The sequence below is a fragment of the Phyllosticta citribraziliensis genome, assembly GCF_038025025.1.
Source record: "Phyllosticta citribraziliensis strain CPC 17464 chromosome Unknown J3D65scaffold_15, whole genome shotgun sequence".
NCBI lineage: Eukaryota > Fungi > Ascomycota > Dothideomycetes > Botryosphaeriales > Phyllostictaceae > Phyllosticta > Phyllosticta citribraziliensis.
In genome coordinates this window covers 690,572-707,983 of record NW_027117352.1, presented here as the reverse complement: position 1 = coordinate 707,983, position 17,412 = coordinate 690,572, and the positions used below count along the sequence as shown (strand labels likewise).

At 56.7% G+C, this 17,412-nt stretch overlaps 6 protein-coding genes across 6 annotated transcripts; 1 reads left to right on the top strand and 5 right to left on the bottom strand.

The window, feature by feature from the left end:
- Positions 1-244: 244 nt before the first annotated feature.
- On the bottom strand, positions 245-2,446 carry J3D65DRAFT_641914 (T-complex protein 1 subunit zeta). Its single transcript, XM_066801934.1, has 6 exons — positions 2,304-2,446; positions 2,198-2,251; positions 2,108-2,148; positions 1,101-2,055; positions 748-1,051; positions 245-693 (listed from the first exon to the last, which is right to left on the bottom strand). The coding sequence occupies exons 1-6, from the start codon at positions 2,343-2,345 to the stop codon at positions 470-472; spliced, it is 1,620 nt and encodes a 539-aa protein (XP_066650369.1). The 5' UTR covers positions 2,346-2,446; the 3' UTR covers positions 245-469.
- Positions 2,447-2,601: 155 nt separating this feature from the next.
- Positions 2,602-4,301, top strand: J3D65DRAFT_641911 (zinc finger protein). The gene has a single exon (XM_066801933.1). It carries the CDS (start codon positions 2,863-2,865, stop codon positions 3,892-3,894), a length of 1,032 nt encoding a protein of 343 aa, XP_066650368.1. The 5' UTR covers positions 2,602-2,862; the 3' UTR covers positions 3,895-4,301.
- Positions 3,995-5,645, bottom strand: J3D65DRAFT_641910 (thymine dioxygenase). The gene is made up of 2 exons (XM_066801932.1): positions 5,162-5,645; positions 3,995-5,050 (listed from the first exon to the last, which is right to left on the bottom strand). The coding sequence occupies exons 1-2, from the start codon at positions 5,459-5,461 to the stop codon at positions 4,211-4,213; spliced, it is 1,140 nt and encodes a 379-aa protein (XP_066650367.1). The 5' UTR covers positions 5,462-5,645; the 3' UTR covers positions 3,995-4,210.
- Positions 5,646-6,908: 1,263 nt separating this feature from the next.
- J3D65DRAFT_641902 (major facilitator superfamily domain-containing protein) lies at positions 6,909-9,784 on the bottom strand. The gene is made up of 4 exons (XM_066801931.1): positions 8,962-9,784; positions 8,364-8,913; positions 7,967-8,313; positions 6,909-7,844 (listed from the first exon to the last, which is right to left on the bottom strand). The coding sequence occupies exons 1-4, from the start codon at positions 9,704-9,706 to the stop codon at positions 7,159-7,161; spliced, it is 2,328 nt and encodes a 775-aa protein (XP_066650366.1). The 5' UTR covers positions 9,707-9,784; the 3' UTR covers positions 6,909-7,158.
- Positions 9,785-10,045: 261 nt separating this feature from the next.
- J3D65DRAFT_641901 (uncharacterized protein) lies at positions 10,046-11,701 on the bottom strand. The gene has a single exon (XM_066801930.1). The coding sequence runs from the start codon at positions 11,260-11,262 to the stop codon at positions 10,441-10,443; it is 822 nt and encodes a 273-aa protein (XP_066650365.1). The 5' UTR covers positions 11,263-11,701; the 3' UTR covers positions 10,046-10,440.
- Positions 11,702-12,055: 354 nt separating this feature from the next.
- Positions 12,056-16,600, bottom strand: J3D65DRAFT_580047 (uncharacterized protein). Its single transcript, XM_066797699.1, has 2 exons — positions 16,054-16,600; positions 12,056-16,005 (listed from the first exon to the last, which is right to left on the bottom strand). The coding sequence occupies exons 1-2, from the start codon at positions 16,374-16,376 to the stop codon at positions 12,069-12,071; spliced, it is 4,260 nt and encodes a 1,419-aa protein (XP_066650364.1). The 5' UTR covers positions 16,377-16,600; the 3' UTR covers positions 12,056-12,068.
- Between the last annotated feature and the right edge of the window lie 812 nt (positions 16,601-17,412).

The following is a 17,412-nucleotide window of genomic DNA, read 5'->3' as shown; positions in this document are numbered from 1 at the left end:
TTCTCGGCTTGGTTAGCCAGAGGCGCATCATTCTGCTTGTCAACTCGACCTGTCGTCTCCACGACCCAGAGTTGACCAGATGAACCCTCGGGTCGTTTAATCCCCATCCATCCATGGATCTCAACCTGTCACCCGGCTAAATGGCGGCACAGGCTGGGCACAAATGGCCAGGAAGCTCAAAAGCAACCCAAGAAGGCCCTGTCGGAAGCACTGAAAACATCATTCAGATCAAAAGTCGTGTCGTGGTTCACATCGCTGCTGGCATTACGTGGGGTTGACGACCGCGTCCTGTGCTTTTCTACGCCTCATGTGCTCGCCCACATCCCTGCAGGCTCCCCTTCTAGCTTCATGTTCCCTTTGGCCCCTTCTTTTATGTTACACGCAACATGAAGTATTCCGTACCTCTCCAATGCCGAATATTTGTGTTCCAGACGCCAACATGTCAATCCATCACATTTCCCTCGTCGCCTTACTGCTCCGCAGCCGGGTCTGGTTGGCGGCCCATTTGCCGTGCCTTGAGCATTTCGTCACAGAGCAGCAGGTTCGACGCAATGCCCGTGCTAGATGCAATCGCGTTGCGGATCACGCGGAATGAGTCGTACACGCCAGCCTGGATGGGGTCCATTGCCTCGCCAGAGTTGAGGTCGAGACCAACCACGTTGCCATGCGCGTGCTCATCTTGCAGTTCGGCCACTTGGATTGGCAGTCAGTAAACAGTGCAGTGCCACCAGAGACTCTGTCACTTACAGGCATCTTGAATGTCGTGGCCCGAGTTGGCCGCCAGCGTCTTGGGAATGATCAGAAGAGCATCGGCGAATGCCTCCACACCATACCGGGCCTTGCCCTTGACCTGCTTCCTGTACGCATCGCTCTTCAAGTGTTCTGCGCACGCAACCTGGAAGGCGCCGCCACCAGGCACGACGCTCTTGTCGACAATCATGTTGTAGACGCTCCTCAGGCCATCGCGCACGGCGTCCTTGACCTGCGCAATCGTGTGCGCATTGGGTCCCTTGATGAGCAGAGTTACCGACTTGGGTTCCTTGACGTCCTCCTGTAATCATGTCAGCTCAAGTCGCGCATTTCGTGCTGTCTCGACGTACGACAAACGTGTACTTCTCCTCGCCAAGCTGGTGCTCGTAAACCTTGCCGGCCCAGCCCAGAACGTCGGGCGTGAGGTCCTCGACGCTGTTCATAGCGGAACCTCCACAGACCAGCTGCAACCGCTCCATGTTCCTTCTCTTCGCCCTGCGCAGCGCAAAGATGCCGTTCTTGACCAGGACATCCAAGCTCATGGGGTCGATGCCCTTTTGGTTGATGACGACGAAGCCCTTCTTCGGGTCGTCGCCACAGACCTCCTTCTTCAGCTCCACAATCTTCCTCAGCTTGTCGTCGACGAATTTTCGCTCACTGGCCACCAGCTTGTCGCGTTGGTCGGCGCTCGAATAGAAGAATCCCGAGTTGATTTCCGACTTTTCGTACTCCAAGCTGACATTCAAGGTGAGGATATGGGCATTCTCGACAAACTTGGGCATGTCCGGATGCCTGGCGCCGTGGTCAAGCGCCAAGCCCTTGATGAGTTGCGTGTCGGCGGCGGTGCGGTGCTGCATGGTCATAATCTCGACCATGTGGAGGTCAGGCTTTTCGGGAGCGTTGTAAATGGCGAGGACGGCATCGACAATGTCCGGGGTAAGCTGTTCGGCGAGAGTGTTGTTAAGCTTGGTGGAGAGGGAAGTCCTTGCGACGGACAGGAGCAGCTCGCGGTCAACCTCCTTTTCGAGCTTGAACTGGTCCAGGAACTTGAGAGCCTCCGTCTTGGCCTGCTCGTAGCCGTCCGTTATCACCCTGGGGTGCAGACCTTCCGAAATGTACCTCTCCGCCTGCTTCAGCAGCTCACCAACCAACAAGACTACCGAAGTTGTGCCATCTCCTGTGATGTCGTCCTGGGCGGTGGCGGCTCTTGCGATCATGACGGCGGTGGGGTTTTGAATTTGCATCTCCTTTAGCAAGACGCTTCCATCCTTGGTGAGCTTGATCTGGCCCGAGCCATCGACCAGCCTGTCCAGCATCAGTAATTGTTGCCGTCGGTGTCGGGCGGCGATTTGCTCACATCTTCAGGGTGCCGCGGGGACCCAGGTTCGAGGCGAGAACCTGGTTTCAATTAGTCTCGAGGGGTTTCACAGGATTGAGAGCTTCGTACCTGTTGCAGACCTTCTCCGGCAGAGATGTTGACCTTCAAGGCCTCGCCGCGCCTCTAGCATGGTGGTTAGCTTGTAATGTTGCAGACGGGGGGGTTCGGAGCGCACCCGCGACTCGGCCTTTGGATTGAGGAGTTGCGCGGCCGACATGATGAGTCGGCGACGATGGATCAAAGGACTGCGGAGGGGATCGACAGGTAAAGGGGCAGTCGGATGGGTGAGGTGGTTCAGTTGGAGTGCGGAGGGGCCTTGGAGCTTCAGCTGGCGGCCAACAACCAGACGCGCAAAAACAGCGCCCGGGGACGCGATGGGCGTCGGCCTTGGCGCCCCCGATTCGCCGACGCCGACATTCCGCCAGTCGGCACTGCGTCATCGCCTTGAGTGAGGTCCCCGCCGACTACAGTAAGGTACCTTAGCCATTGCACCTACACCACACAACTCAGTCTTTCTATCACCTTCTACCTTCGCCACTATCCTCCCAGCGGCCATCACCGACTATCGTCTGCCACTCGATCCAGCGTTACACGTCTCCCACCCCCCCTTAGGTCCACTACCCGACCTCTACGACCCGAAACCCGAAACCCAATCCGTCCTCTCTCCACCAACGCCTTCACCCGGCAGCCAGCTTTCCCTTTCAGCACCATCTCGCAGTCGCATATCTTACACCATGCGCATGCGTATTCGTGGTCCTTCCGGAGTCAAGAATGTCTCACTGTCCGAAGACGCCATGGTTGTCGAGCTCCGGTCGCTCATTGCCGAAAGCTCAGGAGTTCCAGCCTACGACTTGAAGATAGGCTACCCGCCGCAACCTCTCAACCTGGAGGAATTCGAGCCTACCATGTTCCTCCAGGACACTGGTCTCAAGTTGGACGGTGAGCAGCTCCTCGTTGCCCCTCGCAGCATCAACGAGCAACTGTTGCACCCACTTCAAAACACAACGCCATCCGTTGCTGCTCCTCTCCCCGGGTCGCAAACGCATACCGCAAACCAGGCCTCCGAGCTGCACCAACCTCTTGGTCTCTCTCGAAAGGCGAATAATGTTGAGAGGGAGCCGCCCGTGTTAAGAGTCCCGTCGGAGGGCAAGTCAATGGTTCTGCGCGTCATGCCCGACGACAACAGCTGCTTGTTCCGAGCAGTGGGCACTGCGGTGTTGGGCGACTCACTAGATGCAATGCGTGAGCTACGCAGCATGGTAGCCGAGGCAATATACAACCTTGCTATAGACCAGCCAGATCTTTACAACGAGGCAACCCTCGAGAGGAGCCCAGAAGACTACAGCCGCTGGATTCAACGCGACGATGCCTGGGGTGGGTCCATCGAACTGGGTATCTTCGCCAATCACTTCAAAGTCGAAATTTGCAGCATCGACGTTCAGCATCTCCGGGTAGACAGATACAACCAAGGCATGTCCAGACGCATCATCGTTGTTTACTCTGGCATTCATTACGACACCATTGCCCTCACACCTAGTCCCTCGGACCCAGAAGTCAAAGCCACATTTCAGTTTGATTCGTCGAATGATGAAGTCTTGGAAAGAGCAGTGAAACTATGCAGCATTCTCCAAGAAAGACGCTATTACACCGACACAGGCAACCTCGGCGTCAAGTGCAATATTTGTGGCTGGACCGGCAATGGCGAAATGGCTGCCGTGCAACACGCGACTGCAACATCGCACCATGACTTTGGCGAGGTCGATTGATGTCTGTGGCAAGACGGGCTTGGGGGATTTGGGTGTCAGCGGTGAGCATCATCTGTACAGTGCAGGGGGGCATGAAGCGGCACAATACCCACTAGCAATCTTTGTTGGTTGCAGCATTTCAAAATTCTGGCTCTACTTAAGGATAATCTAGGGAGACGAATAAAATTAGTAAACAGACTCCAGCTCGACTCACTGCTGCAAGTCCCGGTATGAGCCATTCGTTCTGAAATCTGACAAACTCACTACACAGCGCAGCTTTCAAACATTCCTACTCAAACACGCCTCCAGAGGCCGACTTGCTTCCTTCAGTCCAACCCTAGTAGATGGCATTCATCCTCATATTCACATACTCGGCCGCCGTCACTGGAGGATACTTTTTCGGATTGGCCTCATCCCAACACCCTGGCAAAGCCTCAATCACAGTATCCGGATCCGGCGCCGAAAAGAACGGCAACGAGTACCTCGGGGCCACCATGTCGTCCTCGTCCTCACCCTCACGCGCCTCGCGCAACTGCGTCGGCAGTCCCACGCGGTGCACGGTACTGCGCCAGCGGCCGTTACTCCAGCGCTCGAGCAAATCGCCCACGTTGACCAGCACGGCGCCGTCGACGGGCGGGGCAGGGCGAAAGCGGCCCGGCGGCGACTCGACCTCGAGCCCGCCGACGGCGTCCTGGAACAGCAGCGTCAGGCTACCGAAATCCGAGTGCGCGCCTATGCGGGCGGCGGCCTGCTGGCGCAGCGCGCGCGCCGCCACGGGCGGGTAGTGCAGCAGGCGCAGCTGGAACGCGCTGGCGGCGTGGGCTTCGCTCAGCGCGCTCTCGTCGTCGAGGGACAGGGCCAGCGCCAGGGCGCGCAGCACGGTGTGCACGAGGGTCGAGCACTGGTCAAAGAAGGACGTCATGGCGGTGCGGAAGCAGGGGAGGGCGGCGTCGGGCGGCCAGATGTTGGGCTGCGCGGCGTCGGTCTCGTTGCCGCACTCGAACGACTCCTTGACGTCAGGCGCGGCGGCGCGCAGGTCTGCGATTTCGGACGCGGCGTATGTGTGCTGCGACACTTTTTCCAGGCCCGGCGATGAGTAGCCCCTGTGGTGCGTGCCGCCGGGGGGATGGGGGGCGAGGTTCTTCGTGTCGAGCGGCAGCGCGAAGAACTTTTTGGACTGCGAGGCGTCAGCGTCTGTCTGTCCATCCACGCTGATTGGGGTGGAAGATCCGCAAATCTTTCTGCTTGAGGAGCAAATCAGAAGAACAAATGAACGTCAGGTGCGTACCCACGCAAACGCCTCATCCACGCTCTCCCCCGGGACGCCATGGTTCCGCAAATACACGAAGCCCACCGTGCGCAGCGCGGCGTCTATCTCGTGCGCGACCTGCCTCCGCGCCTCCTCGTCATTCTCTCGATAGAATCCGCCAAAGTCGACAATCGGCACGGGGGAGTCGGCGGCTGTGGTTGGGCCTAGCTGCTGTGGAGAACGAGGGGGAGGAGGGAGAGGAGCAGAGGCCTGAGAGATTGTGGGCTTCTGCGCCGGTTTAGCGGCGAGCGCGTCCATTGCGTTGGCTAAGGTCGCCATAGTGGATGGTCGTCGGTGGATGAGCGAAGGGCGATAGCTTTGCGCGCGCTTGCGGGGTACCGCCAGAGTCAAGCAAAGAAGTGAGTTCTCCGTCTCTTTCTACGCGACCTTCTGCTGTACCAGTTCTGTGGGTTCAATGGCTGGGGACGCAGCTATCGTGCGCTGTCGAAAGCGTGTGGTGTCGTCGAGAAGTGGGATGAGATACATGCGGGAAGAAAGCAGGGCGCAAGTAAGCTCAGCTCCCCCGCCACGCACGGCATCGATGAGGTCAGACGGCTGTCTATTGGTACGCCGTTGTCGTTGGTCCCCGCGCTAAGATGATGCTTATTCTCTTTTGCTATCAGCCAGTGTTATCTGGAGCAGTGAGAAAAAGAGTTGCGGTATCAGAATCAATAAGGAGAATAGTACGTGGGAGTATCCTGCAGTACCAGTACTTGAGAATTGATAGATGTGCCTAGCGCCTGGAGAGATGCCGGTCTTGAACAGAACTGGTCCTATTGTTATAGAGGGGCAACTAGGAAAGCCAATGATGTGATTGCCAGGCTACAGAAGTTTTCTTTCTCCTAAAACAACAGCTATAAACGGGCAGCACCATCACACTACACAAACCCCAGAAACAATTCCCGGCACGCATCCAATGACAACTCCACCCTTCTAGACCCCCTATGCCACTTCATCCACCCCGTCGAACAACAAGCCCTCTCCCTTCGCTTCCCATCCGAGCCAACACAAAGCAACAAAGCCCGCGTATCCGCGTATCCATCCCACACCACACCATAACCAGACCCCGTTCCCCCGCTATACCGCGGCACTGTGCATAGCGCCAGGCACACTTCCCAGGAACCTGTCACCCTACTGTACATGTAGTCCGTCTGCATCCGGGTCTTCGTCCACAGCGTTGACGTGCATGGCATTAGTAGACGGGACCGGCGGCGGCGGCGGTCCCTCTGCCTCGGCACCCAGCGGGCGAAACTAAACTTTAGACTTTGCAGAGCTTGAATCGACGACACCCCGCTCCGCCTCGCCGCCACTTTACCTGACCTTGCCTCGTACGAACTTCCCATCCCACTGTACTGTTCTGTGTTGCGGTCCGTCCGTCCAGTTGTGAAGAGCACGCCGGGTTGAATGGCTTCCGGAAAGCCATGTTGTGCTTGATGACGGAAGCATGGATAGGCAAGGAAGGGTGTCTCGTCTTGTCTTTCCTTGTCATTGGTCTAGCATGAAACGACGTCGACCGAACTGGAGATAGATGGAAGATTTGTAAGTATTGAGATCGTGCTTCTAAGCTGATGGTGATGCTGCTCCGCTGTCTACCCCGTTCCTTCTAACAACGCAACCCAGTCTAGCAAACCAGCCCGATGATGCTCAGAAAATCTATCTATGCGCTCGCCATCGAGTAAATCGACAGCGTTCGCGAGGGACCCTACCCGGATGATGCGACCTTGCGAAAAAAAAAAAAAAAAAAAAAAAAAAAGAGACGAAAGGAAAAGACACTGGAAGCGCCACGCTTATGCCCCCCGCGGGTATACAACGCCAATTGCTGTCTTTCAGTAACGTCATGCACGGCTGCAGCCACTTTCCGTAACGTCGTCAGGAGCCACGCCGCTGGCAAAATAAGAAATGGATGCTAAAACGTCTCACGAAATAACCACATTAAAAGACATACACGCTACGCAAAACCCGAATGTGGAACAACATTACTTCCTCGCCGCCTTAGCACCAACAGAATTGGTTCTCGACCGGGTGGGCTTTGCAAAGCTCTCGTGGGTATTCACGCGGTCAATGTCGTACGGGCTGTTGTCGTACGTCGCCGTGCGCGTCGAACGTCCCGAGCGAGTCGACTCGGCGCTGCGCTTCTTGCGAAGCTCGTTGTAGCTGCGCTTGCGCTCAATCTCCTGCTGCTTCTCCTTCTCCGACATGATGGTGGCGAAGCGGCCGGCATCTGGCTGGTGGGATTCGTCGTCATACGAGTAGTCGATGGCCTCGGCTTCGGCCTCGGCTTCCCGCTCCTTGGTGTAGTCTTCGTCTCGGGAGTGCTTGCTCCTGTCGTCGCCGGTCACGGCTGCTGTGTCTTGTTCTGTGGCTGAGTCGTCTTCCTGGTTGGCGGTCGCGCGCAGCTTGGCCAGGAAGGCGGCCGACTCGGCGGCAAACTTGCAGCGCGCGCGGATCTCGCTGCCGTACTTGTAGAAGAGGAACGGGAACGGAACGCAGGCGAGGGCGAGGAAGGCCGGGATGCTGGACGCCCAGTGGATGCCGAGGTCGGCATACATGTAGGAAGTGAAGAGCGGGAATGCAGCACCAAAGAGCGAACGCAGGACGGAGTTGGCGGCAAGTACCGAGGCGGCGAAGATGGTGTATGCGTCGATGAGGTAATTCATGATGGCTGTGATGCAGGTTAGTCGGGGGTCTTTGAGTGTCTTGGCTGAGGTCATCCGGCCGTTGCATAAGGTTATGCTAGCCAAATGATCCCAAACCTAATCAAAACGTCAGTCGGATGACACTTACACAGGAACACCAAAACCATGCCAAATCCAAAAGGAGCGCCGGCCGCAATGCTGGCCATCCAGTGAACATTAGGACCATTGCTCCATGCAAACCAGAAAAGACCGATGGGGATAGCAAAGGCGCCAATGATGCAAGGCGGCAGACGAGCCTCGGGCGGCGCAAAGCCAGAGGGGTCCTTTTTGGCAGCTTTGATGTAGCGCTTGTTGTCCCAGATGGAGAATGCGACGCTGATGAACATGCCGACGGCTACACCGAGGAAAGAGAGGCCACCGATTCCTTGAGACCATCCCCTGGTTTGCTGATAGACAATGGGGAAGGCTGCGAAAAGCATGTACAAGGTTCCATAGCTGGACGAAAGGTTAGAACGGCCTCTCGAAGGGGACTTTTCAACACGTACATAATGGCCATGTAGATGGACAGCAGCAAAACAATGGGCTCTCTGAACAGAAGAATCCAGGGCCGGGACAAGGCAGTCTTGAAAGCTTCGGTCAAGGTCACCTTGCCCTGATCTTGGTCTGCCTTGCTTCGGTAGACCTTGCCAGTCATCTTGGACAAACGTTGAGCCCTCTTGCGGAGCAGGACTGGGGCGTACGTCTCGGGAACAACGAGACCGCAGGCAATCCAGACAACAGCGGTAAAGATGGCCATGACGCCCTCGATCCAGCGCCAGCCAACACTCTGGCCGACGAAGCCACCAACAATTGGACCGATGACGGGACCCAGGAAGGGCATGACAGCGAAGACGGACATGGCGAGACCGCGCTCAGATGCCGGGAAGACATCGGCAACGACACCGCCGGCATTGGTCAGGGGAGAAGAACCAAACGCGCCGGCGAAGAAGCGGAGAATGATCAAGGTCTGAATGTTTTGGGACCCGGCAGCGCCAGCGTTGAACACGGTGAGCATGGCATATGTTCCGAAAAAGGGGATCTGTCGGCCAAACAATTCTGAGACAATTAGCGGCGTCAAGAGCAGGGAACCTCTGGTCTACTCACCACTGTAAGGAGCCCACACCAGAGGACCAACGGCGAAACCGAGAACGAACAGCGAGACGCCCAGAATGGCAACCTCCTTGCCGACGCCGAGATCCAGCATCATTTCTTGGACACCGCCAGAGTATGCGGATGAGACAAAGGCAACGGCAAGAGTGGAAATGGCGACGGATATACACACAAACCACTTGATGGGCTGCGACCATTGCATTGGATTCCTGGGGTCATTTTCTATCCAGGTGACGATGTAGGGGTCCTCGTCGGTGCCGGAGCCGGCGTATTCGGCGTTGACAATGTCGTCCGTCACGACGCCCTGATCAAAGACTTGCTTGAACCAGGGGATTTGCGCGGGCCGTCCCGACTCGAGGTCCTTGGATTCGTTCCCCATGGTCAGGGCGTGGCGCCGAGACGTGGGTGGATGGGATAAAGTGGGGAGGACGACGGCAGCAGGCGAAAAAGAAAGGGTGATCGACGGGGGGGGCGGTCCTGGTCTGGGGAATGCTGGAGAGCGAGCCAGCGAGGGGAGGACAAACGGCGAGGGTGTGAGGAGGCGAGAATGGTGGAAGAGGAGACTGACGGCAACGAGAGGAAATGGTCGGGGGATCTTTAAAGACGGACGACGGACGGGCATAAGAGTCTGATGCGTCATAGCGCGAGCGGGTGGCTTTTGAGAGTCCGTCGGATGGCTGCCAGAGCCGAAGAGGTTATGCAGAGAAGAATACGCCAGCGAGGGTGCATCAGGTAACATATGGCCGCTTCGGGCCTGACGCCGTCCGCTCGGATCATCGGCACCGTCGCCCGTCGCCGCCCGTCTAAAGTCCGCCTGTCTCCGCGTCTGCACAACTTCTTTTCTTCCTCTCCCATCCTTCGTTTATCCTTCCATCTCCACGATGTCCTCTTGGTCATCCCACCAGCCATCGCCTCAGCCCGTCAGCACTCAATTGCCAGCGTCACCTGTGCCTCTGCCTGACCACCACGCCTGACGCCACGTCCACGTCCCATCTGCCGCCCCCGGCTCCTTGCCTCGGTTACCGAGGGTCTCCCCGCCAGACAAGACCACCTTTTTTTGCACCTACAACCCTCTGGACCTCGTCGACGACTCTGCCCTTTTCTCGGCCGCATTTCAACTACTCAACCTCTTTTTTCAACAGCAAACACGCATGCTCCTCGCCCCCAGTGGGTCGACTGCCCCGTCTCGGCCGTACCCTGCTTACCTGGCCTTGCAAATGTGCACAACTGGGGCCACTCCCGCGGCGACTCCGGTGCCGAGGCACGAATAAACAGCGATCACGGCGCGAGCCCCCCGTATACACGTCTCCGGCCTGCTGGTACCGCCCTTCTGGACCCCGAACACCCCAAAATCTTTAAATGGATTCCATTCTGGATCATGCCATGCCACGAGAAACGGCCGACCTGCGGCTACCTGCATATTCTCGCCGCCCGAGCACCCAGGGGAAGAAAGAAAACAATGCTGCTGACACTCTAGGACACTGCACCGACCTCGACTCGCTGTTGTTTCGTGCCCGGCCCACTCCATATCAGTCGCGCCAGGCGCCTGTGTTGATCCAACCTGCCCCGGAACTGCTCCACCAATCCGCTGTCCCATCCGCTTGCAAATGGCCACGGGGTCGGAGAGGGAGACGGAGCTCGAAAGGTCCCTGCAGTGGAACGCTCCAGCTCTTTCACAGACGCACTGACTCCTCCAGTCATTGACCTCTGTGCGTCCAATGCCTCACCACGTTCTGGCGGCTCACCCAGCTCCCCATGTCGCATCTCTCCATCGCGCCTCTGGCCGGCGATGCGCTTCACCAACGCCCTCGCAACGTTTCCATTCCCGGGCAACCTCTCCACGGCCATCTTGACCTCGAGCATCCCCAGCGCCGGGCCATCCTCCGCAAACTCCAGCAACCCCATCTCCAACTCCGTCACTGCCTCTCGCCGGATACCCAGCGCCAGCGCCGCTTGATACACGGCCACCCTGCTCCCGAAGCTCCCCGTCGCCCGCACCGGCGTCGCATCGGGTAGCAGACACGTGCTCAGCATCCAGTCGACGACGCAGTCCAGCGCCTCGGGTGCGGCGGCGTCGACGGGCAGCGTGACGGCGGCTTCGCCGCGGCCCTTGGCGAGCTGCAGCGCACAGGTGCGCGACAGCGTGAAAAGCATGCGGCGCGGCAGGCGGGGCACGGTGTGTGGCTGCGAGAGCGCGTTGGAGAGCGGCAGGTGGATTGTGGTGACTGTGCCGCGCTGCAGAGCCGCGCGCGTGTCGAGGTTGGCGACGAGGATGTTGGGGATGTGGTCGGCCATGTTGGGTTGCCTGGATGTGCAATAGTAGGTCGACTGCGTAAGTTGACGAGATGCTCAGCAAAGATGTGTGAGGTGAGTAGTATCGCTAGCAGAGCGCTGCAGGCAAGTAAGTAGGTAAGTTAGTCAATTCTTTCGCAACCAGTCTGCAAAAGCTCAGCATCAACTCTCTCAATCCACTCAAAAGGACTTTCAGCCACCAAAGCTCCGCTATATACCCTCATAGCAGACTCCCTCCCTTTGTCCCTCCCCCTCCTCTCCCCTCCTACCCCACACGACCACTCCGCCCCGTGGCTATCCCTTATGGCTAGCTACGTAGCTAGGTCAATGGTTAATGCACGCTGCTGGTCAGCCAGCAAGTAAACAACACACAACTATAGTGGCACGGGCTGTAGTTGTGTCCTTAAGCAATTAGTGGTAATCAATGAAGTGTTTATTTCTGTGTTCGATTTTCCTGTGTCATGTGTGAGGCGTGATGTATGCGATTTGATATATGGTGTGAAAGAACGCACGCCTATCCATGACGTTTGCTTTTTATCTTTGAAGTGTTTTTCATGTAGTGGAGAGTAGCTGTGACTATTCGCCAGCAATTAATCTGTTCGCTTTGTTCTTCACTACCTTTCCCCTTTTCCCCCTCCCCCCATTCCTATTTTTCTCTTTCTCAGGAACGTGTTCAGTGCGGTAAATAGATATCTTTAATTCTCCATCAATTCGTATTTCATCCTACCACGTCAACCCAGGTACCCACGCATCCAACTCCCCTCCTGCCTCCCCTCCCCCTGCATTTTATCTTTTACCTGAACCACACCTCAACTGCACTTCACCTCCCCAAGCGCACCCCACCCACTCGCCCGCCACGGCGCCAACCAAACGGCTCTCTGCGCATCCGCCACGCTCAGTCCCCCCGCCGCATACGCCTCTGCCAGTTCGACCGCGCCGCCCGCGCCGCCGCGTCGAGCCGTCAAGAGCGCCATTTGCGCTGCGTGCACGGCGTCCTCGTCGGACTCTGCGACTTCGGATAGCAAACGCCAGCCCAGCGGCGCGGCGGGCTGCAGGAAGACGGACTGCTGGGCGGCCGTCAGGGAGGCCGAAGCGGAAGATGCGGAGGGAGAAGTAGAAGAAGATGGCGACAGCGCAGCAAAAGCAAACAGCAGCGTCTCGACCTTCGCGCGCGTTTGGTCATCGACATCAGCGCGCGCACGAATCGCCATCAAATCGTCCCTCAGCGCGTCCAACGTATCCTCATCCCTCTCATCCTCGACAGCCGCCATGGCACCCAGCAGCAGCACGGCGCCGACGTGCTGCGGGTGCGCGGCGACGGCGTCGAACAGCTGCGCGCGCGCGACGTCGCGCTCCTCGGCGCCGCCCTTGGCCCACAGCACCTCGGCCAGCGCGCACACGACGTCGGGCGCCGACTGCGACTCCTCGAGCGCGGCGCGGAAGGCGGCGATGGCGCCGTCCATGTCGTGCTGGTAGTAGGACGCCAGGCCGACGGTGAGGCGCGCGCCCAGCAGCACTTTGCGCCGCGCGTCGGCGGGCAGCCCCGTGTCGTCGTCGGCCAGCAGGTCCAGGGCGAGCTGCGCGTCGTCGACGGCGGCGCCGAAGTCGCCGGATGCGAGGCGGTTGCGTGCGAGGTCTGCTTTGGCCTGGGCGAAGCGGGAGAGCGTGGCGGGAGACTCGGAGACCTCAAAGTCGGACTCGGCGGTTGCGCAGATGGATTCGAGGGCTGATGTTGCGGCGGCGTGGGAGCCGACGCGCTCGAGGTAGAGGGCTGCGAGGTGCGCGTGGGGGATGTCGGATGGGTTCTGCGAGCGGACTTGCTGCAGGGCGAAGAGCGGCTGGATGAGGTGTGTGATGTTGTTGGAAGCCGAGGGTGACGAGAGGAGGTGGTCGAAGGTGGATGCGGCGTACTGCCTCTTGACCACGAGCGACGATGAGTCGCTGATTTCAAAGGCATGCGTAAAGTGTGATAGAGCCTCTTTGCCGTCTCCCAAGAGCACAGCGATCAATCCCTCTCCCAGCCACGCTTGCGCGTAGTCAGGGTCAGTCGACTGCGCCCTGGAGAAGGCCATGTGGGCGAGCTCGTAGTCGTTCTGCAACAAATACAAAACGCCCAAGTTGGTCCAAGTCTTGACGTTTCTCTCGTTGAGATGCAAGCTACGGACGAACGAATGCTGCGCCACCTTGGGGTTGAGTTCGGTCGTGACGATTCCAAGGGCATTCCAGAACTCCGTGTTTGACGCCTCCAGCTCAATGGCCCTCTTGAAGCACCGCATCGCAGCTTTGATCTGTTTCAGATTTGTCTTGCCCTTGGAAATGGGGTCGACGTCCTGCTCGCAGCACAAGTGTGCTCGCAGCTCCGCCCAGCCCAAGTTGTACCACGACACGGCTTGAGCATGGACGTCCTGGGAACATGCGTGGATGGCTCGTTTGTGCGCCAGTATGGAAGCCTCGAGGCACTTTCGCAGCAGTCCAGCAGGAGACTCCGGCTCCTCCGATAGCCCTTGATGTTGAGCTTGACCGATTCCGTCAGTTTCGGAGAACAAATCAAACAGCGTCGTGTCGAAGCCCGTCTCCAGCAGCGCCTTGGCATGAGCCAGAGGCAACTTGTCCAGGCAACTTCGCACCCACGAAAACAGCGAGCAGGCATCACCAACCGCCTTCCACAGGTTGAAAGCCTCAGGCTTGTACTCTGCCACCTGCTTGGCAACTGTCAAGGCGTCCACGGCGCTGTCGGCGGCCTTGCCAAAGAAGCCCGTCTCGAGCTGCCGCCACCCCCTTTCGATGAGCGTCTGCAGCAAGGCAATCGACACGCCAAACTCGGCCGGCCTCGTCTCAAGGACCGCCTTGTACGAGTCAATCGCCTCGTCGTATTGTCCCAGCTCGCGGTTGACGTTGGCCAGCATGTACTTGGTGAACCAATTCTCGGCTGGCCGCTTCATCTGCATGCCATCAGTCGGCTCCTCTGCATACCGAAAGGTGCGCAGAGCCGAGTTGTAGCGGCCCGAGTTGTGGTAGCTCTCTCCCAACCCGACGTACGAGTTGTAGTCATCGGGGCTGATGCGAAGGGCCGAGAGGAACGAAATGACACTCTTGTTGTATTCCTGCTTGTTCATCTGGACGATTCCCAGGGCCGAAAACGGCCAGCTCACGCCCTTTTTCTTAGAACCGGGCGATGGCCGACACTTACCAGAGTCAATTGCCCGCTGCGCAATCACCTCGACAATGTCCCAGTCACCTTGGTCCGCAAAGGAGCGAGCAAGACGCTCTGCTGCTTCGAGCTCCGATGGCGAGAGTTCAAAGGCCTTTTGGAGGCACTGCCTCGCCCGCTTCCTGTCGCGAACGTAGTCGGAGTAGAATATTCCCAGGCTGGTGTAGGCCGGAGCGAGGCTGGGGTCCGTCTTGATTGCCTGCAAGAAACTGGCATAAGCGCCGGTGCGGTCTTTGCGTGCTTGTCTCGTGGGGTCAATCTCCCAGATGCAGATACCAATGCGGTACAGTGTAAGAGCGCGCAGTTGGCGAGATCTCGAGTCTGTCGTCTTCATCATTTCCAGGTACTTTTCCAGTTCGGCCAGCGCAATTGTGTGGTCTCCGTTGAGCGCTTTGCACCATGCAGCCTCAGCTCCGATGCGAGCATTTTCCGGCTCCCGCTTGAGCGCCCTGCCCAAAAAGTCAATGGCTTCGGCATATTTTTCTTCCTCCTCGTAGATGAGGCCGACTCCGATGAGTGCCGGAGTGAAGGAGGGTTTGCGTAAGAGAATGTCGTTGAAAATTGACTTGGCTTCGGGGTGGTTCTTTGGAGACTGATAGTGGATGAGAGAAGTAGCAAGAGTGCTGTTCATGACATCTCTTGAATTTTGGAGCGAAAGACCAGACTTTTGGGATTCTGCCGCGACAAGCTTGAGGCCTTTCCTAGAGACCTCCATTGCGCTCTCGTACTCCTCGAGGTAAAGGTAGTACTCTCCCATGAGCCTGTGCGCCAACACCGACTGCTTGGCATCGTCGAAGCCCTCGGTCATGAGCAGGAGGCGATCTTCTGGGCTCATTGGAGGCTCCTCTTCCTTTTTCTCGTCGTCCTCCTTCTGCTCCTGGGGCAACTTGAGAGGGAACGGGCTAATGTCGCTCGTCAAATAGCCTTTCAAGAGCCGAGACAAGCCATGGCCAGGGAAAAAGTCCACGAATTCTCTGACGACATTGGCGTCGTATTCTTGAAGAGCCTCCACGTCCTTCCACTCGAGCTCAATTTCCCAGGCCAGCGCAAAGGGATGTTTTATGATGACCATGCCGTTTGCCAGGTCGACAACCTCTGGCCTCTTGTCGCCCTTTTGCTCCGCAGGCAGTACCGACAGCGTCTCGTACGCCCGTTGCAGCAGCTTCTCCTCGTACTGTCTCCTGGTTTCGTCATCGTTTGTCCAGTCAATCACATTGCGGTAAATGTCCTCGAGGTCGCTCCGCCCGTAGACCTCTCTCTTGACTTCCGTCGTGACCTGGGCCACTCGAGCACCAAGTCTGGTCCTTCTCTCGCCAATCTCTTTGTTGACGCGCTGTTTCTCCTCCTCCTCAACTATTTCGGCTATGCGGGTGTAGGTATGCGCCGGGTGCGGGACGCGGCCTTCGAGCGATTCGTAGACGGGAGAGGTAGGCAGGTAGACTTCCAAAGCACGCCTGTACTGTGCCTTTGTGCCTTGTGCGCGCGCAAGATCAACCACCTTGTCAAGAGCGGTCTGCGCCTTGTCGAGGTCGTCCCTGCTGGCGAATTAGCTGAGAAGCAGACACGCCACCAGCGAAGCGTACCCATTGGCATAGATTTCAGCCAGCTTAAGCCCAACCTTGCCATATTCGTCCAGCTTCTTCGCTCCCTGGGCTTCGTAAAGGCTGCGCAGGCCCAGCCACGCCTGATCTTCACCGGGCTTTGTAGTCGCAGCATCCGTGTACGCTTTAGCCGCGTGATCCAAGTCGCCCTTCTTCTCATACGCGCGGCCGAGCATGAGCTTCGCAAAGTAGTTCTGGGGGTCCGCGTCCAGCACGGCCTGCGCCTGGGCGGCCGCTTCGTCCCAGTTCTGCGCATCCAGCGCGGCCTTTGCGGCCTTGAGAGCTGCTTTGGCGCCGGGAGCCATTGTGTCGGAGGGAAGCGAATTTGTGCAAGTGGATGGGGTGTTGGGTGTGTCGTCAATCCAAACGGGCCATGTCAAGCGCGACGGCGTGGGGAGACGCGGCGCGTGTTTGCTGAGGGCGGTGGTGGTGTTGTCGGCGGAGGTGTCCGTGGCAGCAGAGGCGGCCGAAATTCCGCCCCGCCGTCAGACGTCATCAGTGAGGCGTCGGGGAGGTACTGTCATGCATGTCATACCAAGAAAAGTAGGGCAGCACATGTTGATGAATCCTATTCCAAGAGACACTCGATGGATACAGTTGAAGCAATCTTGTACGAGAGGAAGCCAAATAAATATTCAGGTTGGGGTCGCCGCCACAATTAGTAGCATCTGCCGCCAATGTCATCAACGGAGCCTCAGATCCATGTACACCATCTTCCCACATCTAATTACTAGCGCATTTAGCGCGCTCCACACCTACAAGATAACTCTATAAATTAATCTCTAATTAAGTCATCTTACTTAAGACATCATTATAGGTATTATATATATATAAGATATATATTTAGTTTTACTAGCTACTAGGAACTCTATTAAATTAGATACTATTAATAATAGTAATTATAGTCTATACTTCTTACTACTATATTACTCCTCCTTATACTATAATTATATCTTAATAATACTAAGATATAGTCTAAATAGCCTTAATAATATTTTCTCTAGTAATTTTATCCTACTCCTTATATACTACTACCTCTATAGTAGCCTTAGTAATTAGCTATAGCTATTTACTATTAATATACTCCTTTATAATATACTAGATATTCTTAATTAGGTTAAGATTAGGAGAATTTAGTAGCTATTATATAATATATATACCTACTTCTTTAAATATAGTAAGGCTTTACTTTATAATATATAGTAATATATTATCCTACTAGATAATTAGCTTAATACTAGTAATACTATAGTAGAAATTAAAGAACTAGGTAAGGATAGAAATAGTATACTAGATATATATTATAAATATAATAGTTCTCTAAGTATAGTAGTTCTATAT

Bases quoted from the DNA above. Each gene is read 5' to 3' on its own strand.
- J3D65DRAFT_641914 (XM_066801934.1), bottom strand. From the start codon at position 2,345: ATGTCGGCCGCGCAACTCCTCAATCCAAAGGCCGAGTCGCGG. The intron at 2,252-2,303 runs GTGCGCTCCGAA...CCACCATGCTAG, and splicing joins ATCCAAAGGCCGAGTCGCGG to AGGCGCGGCGAGGCCTTGAA. The intron at 1,052-1,100 runs GTACGTCGAGAC...ACATGATTACAG, and splicing joins AGGAGAAGTACACGTTTGTC to GAGGACGTCAAGGAACCCAA.
- J3D65DRAFT_580047 (XM_066797699.1), bottom strand. From the start codon at position 16,376: ATGGCTCCCGGCGCCAAAGCAGCTCTCAAGGCCGCAAAGGCCGCGCTG. The intron at 16,006-16,053 runs GTACGCTTCGCT...ATTCGCCAGCAG, and splicing joins GCTGAAATCTATGCCAATGG to GGACGACCTCGACAAGGCGC.
- J3D65DRAFT_641901 (XM_066801930.1), bottom strand. From the start codon at position 11,262: ATGGCCGACCACATCCCCAACATCCTCGTCGCCAACCTCGACACGCGC.
- J3D65DRAFT_641902 (XM_066801931.1), bottom strand. From the start codon at position 9,706: ATGTTACCTGATGCACCCTCGCTGGCGTATTCTTCTCTGCATAACCTC. The intron at 8,914-8,961 runs GTGAGTAGACCA...TAATTGTCTCAG, and splicing joins GGTGTGGGCTCCTTACAGTG to AATTGTTTGGCCGACAGATC. The intron at 8,314-8,363 runs GTACGTGTTGAA...CCTTTCGTCCAG, and splicing joins TCCATCTACATGGCCATTAT to CTATGGAACCTTGTACATGC.
- J3D65DRAFT_641911 (XM_066801933.1), top strand. From the start codon at position 2,863: ATGCGCATGCGTATTCGTGGTCCTTCCGGAGTCAAGAATGTCTCACTG.
- J3D65DRAFT_641910 (XM_066801932.1), bottom strand. From the start codon at position 5,461: ATGGCGACCTTAGCCAACGCAATGGACGCGCTCGCCGCTAAACCGGCG. The intron at 5,051-5,161 runs GTACGCACCTGA...GACGCCTCGCAG, and splicing joins TGGATGAGGCGTTTGCGTGG to TCCAAAAAGTTCTTCGCGCT.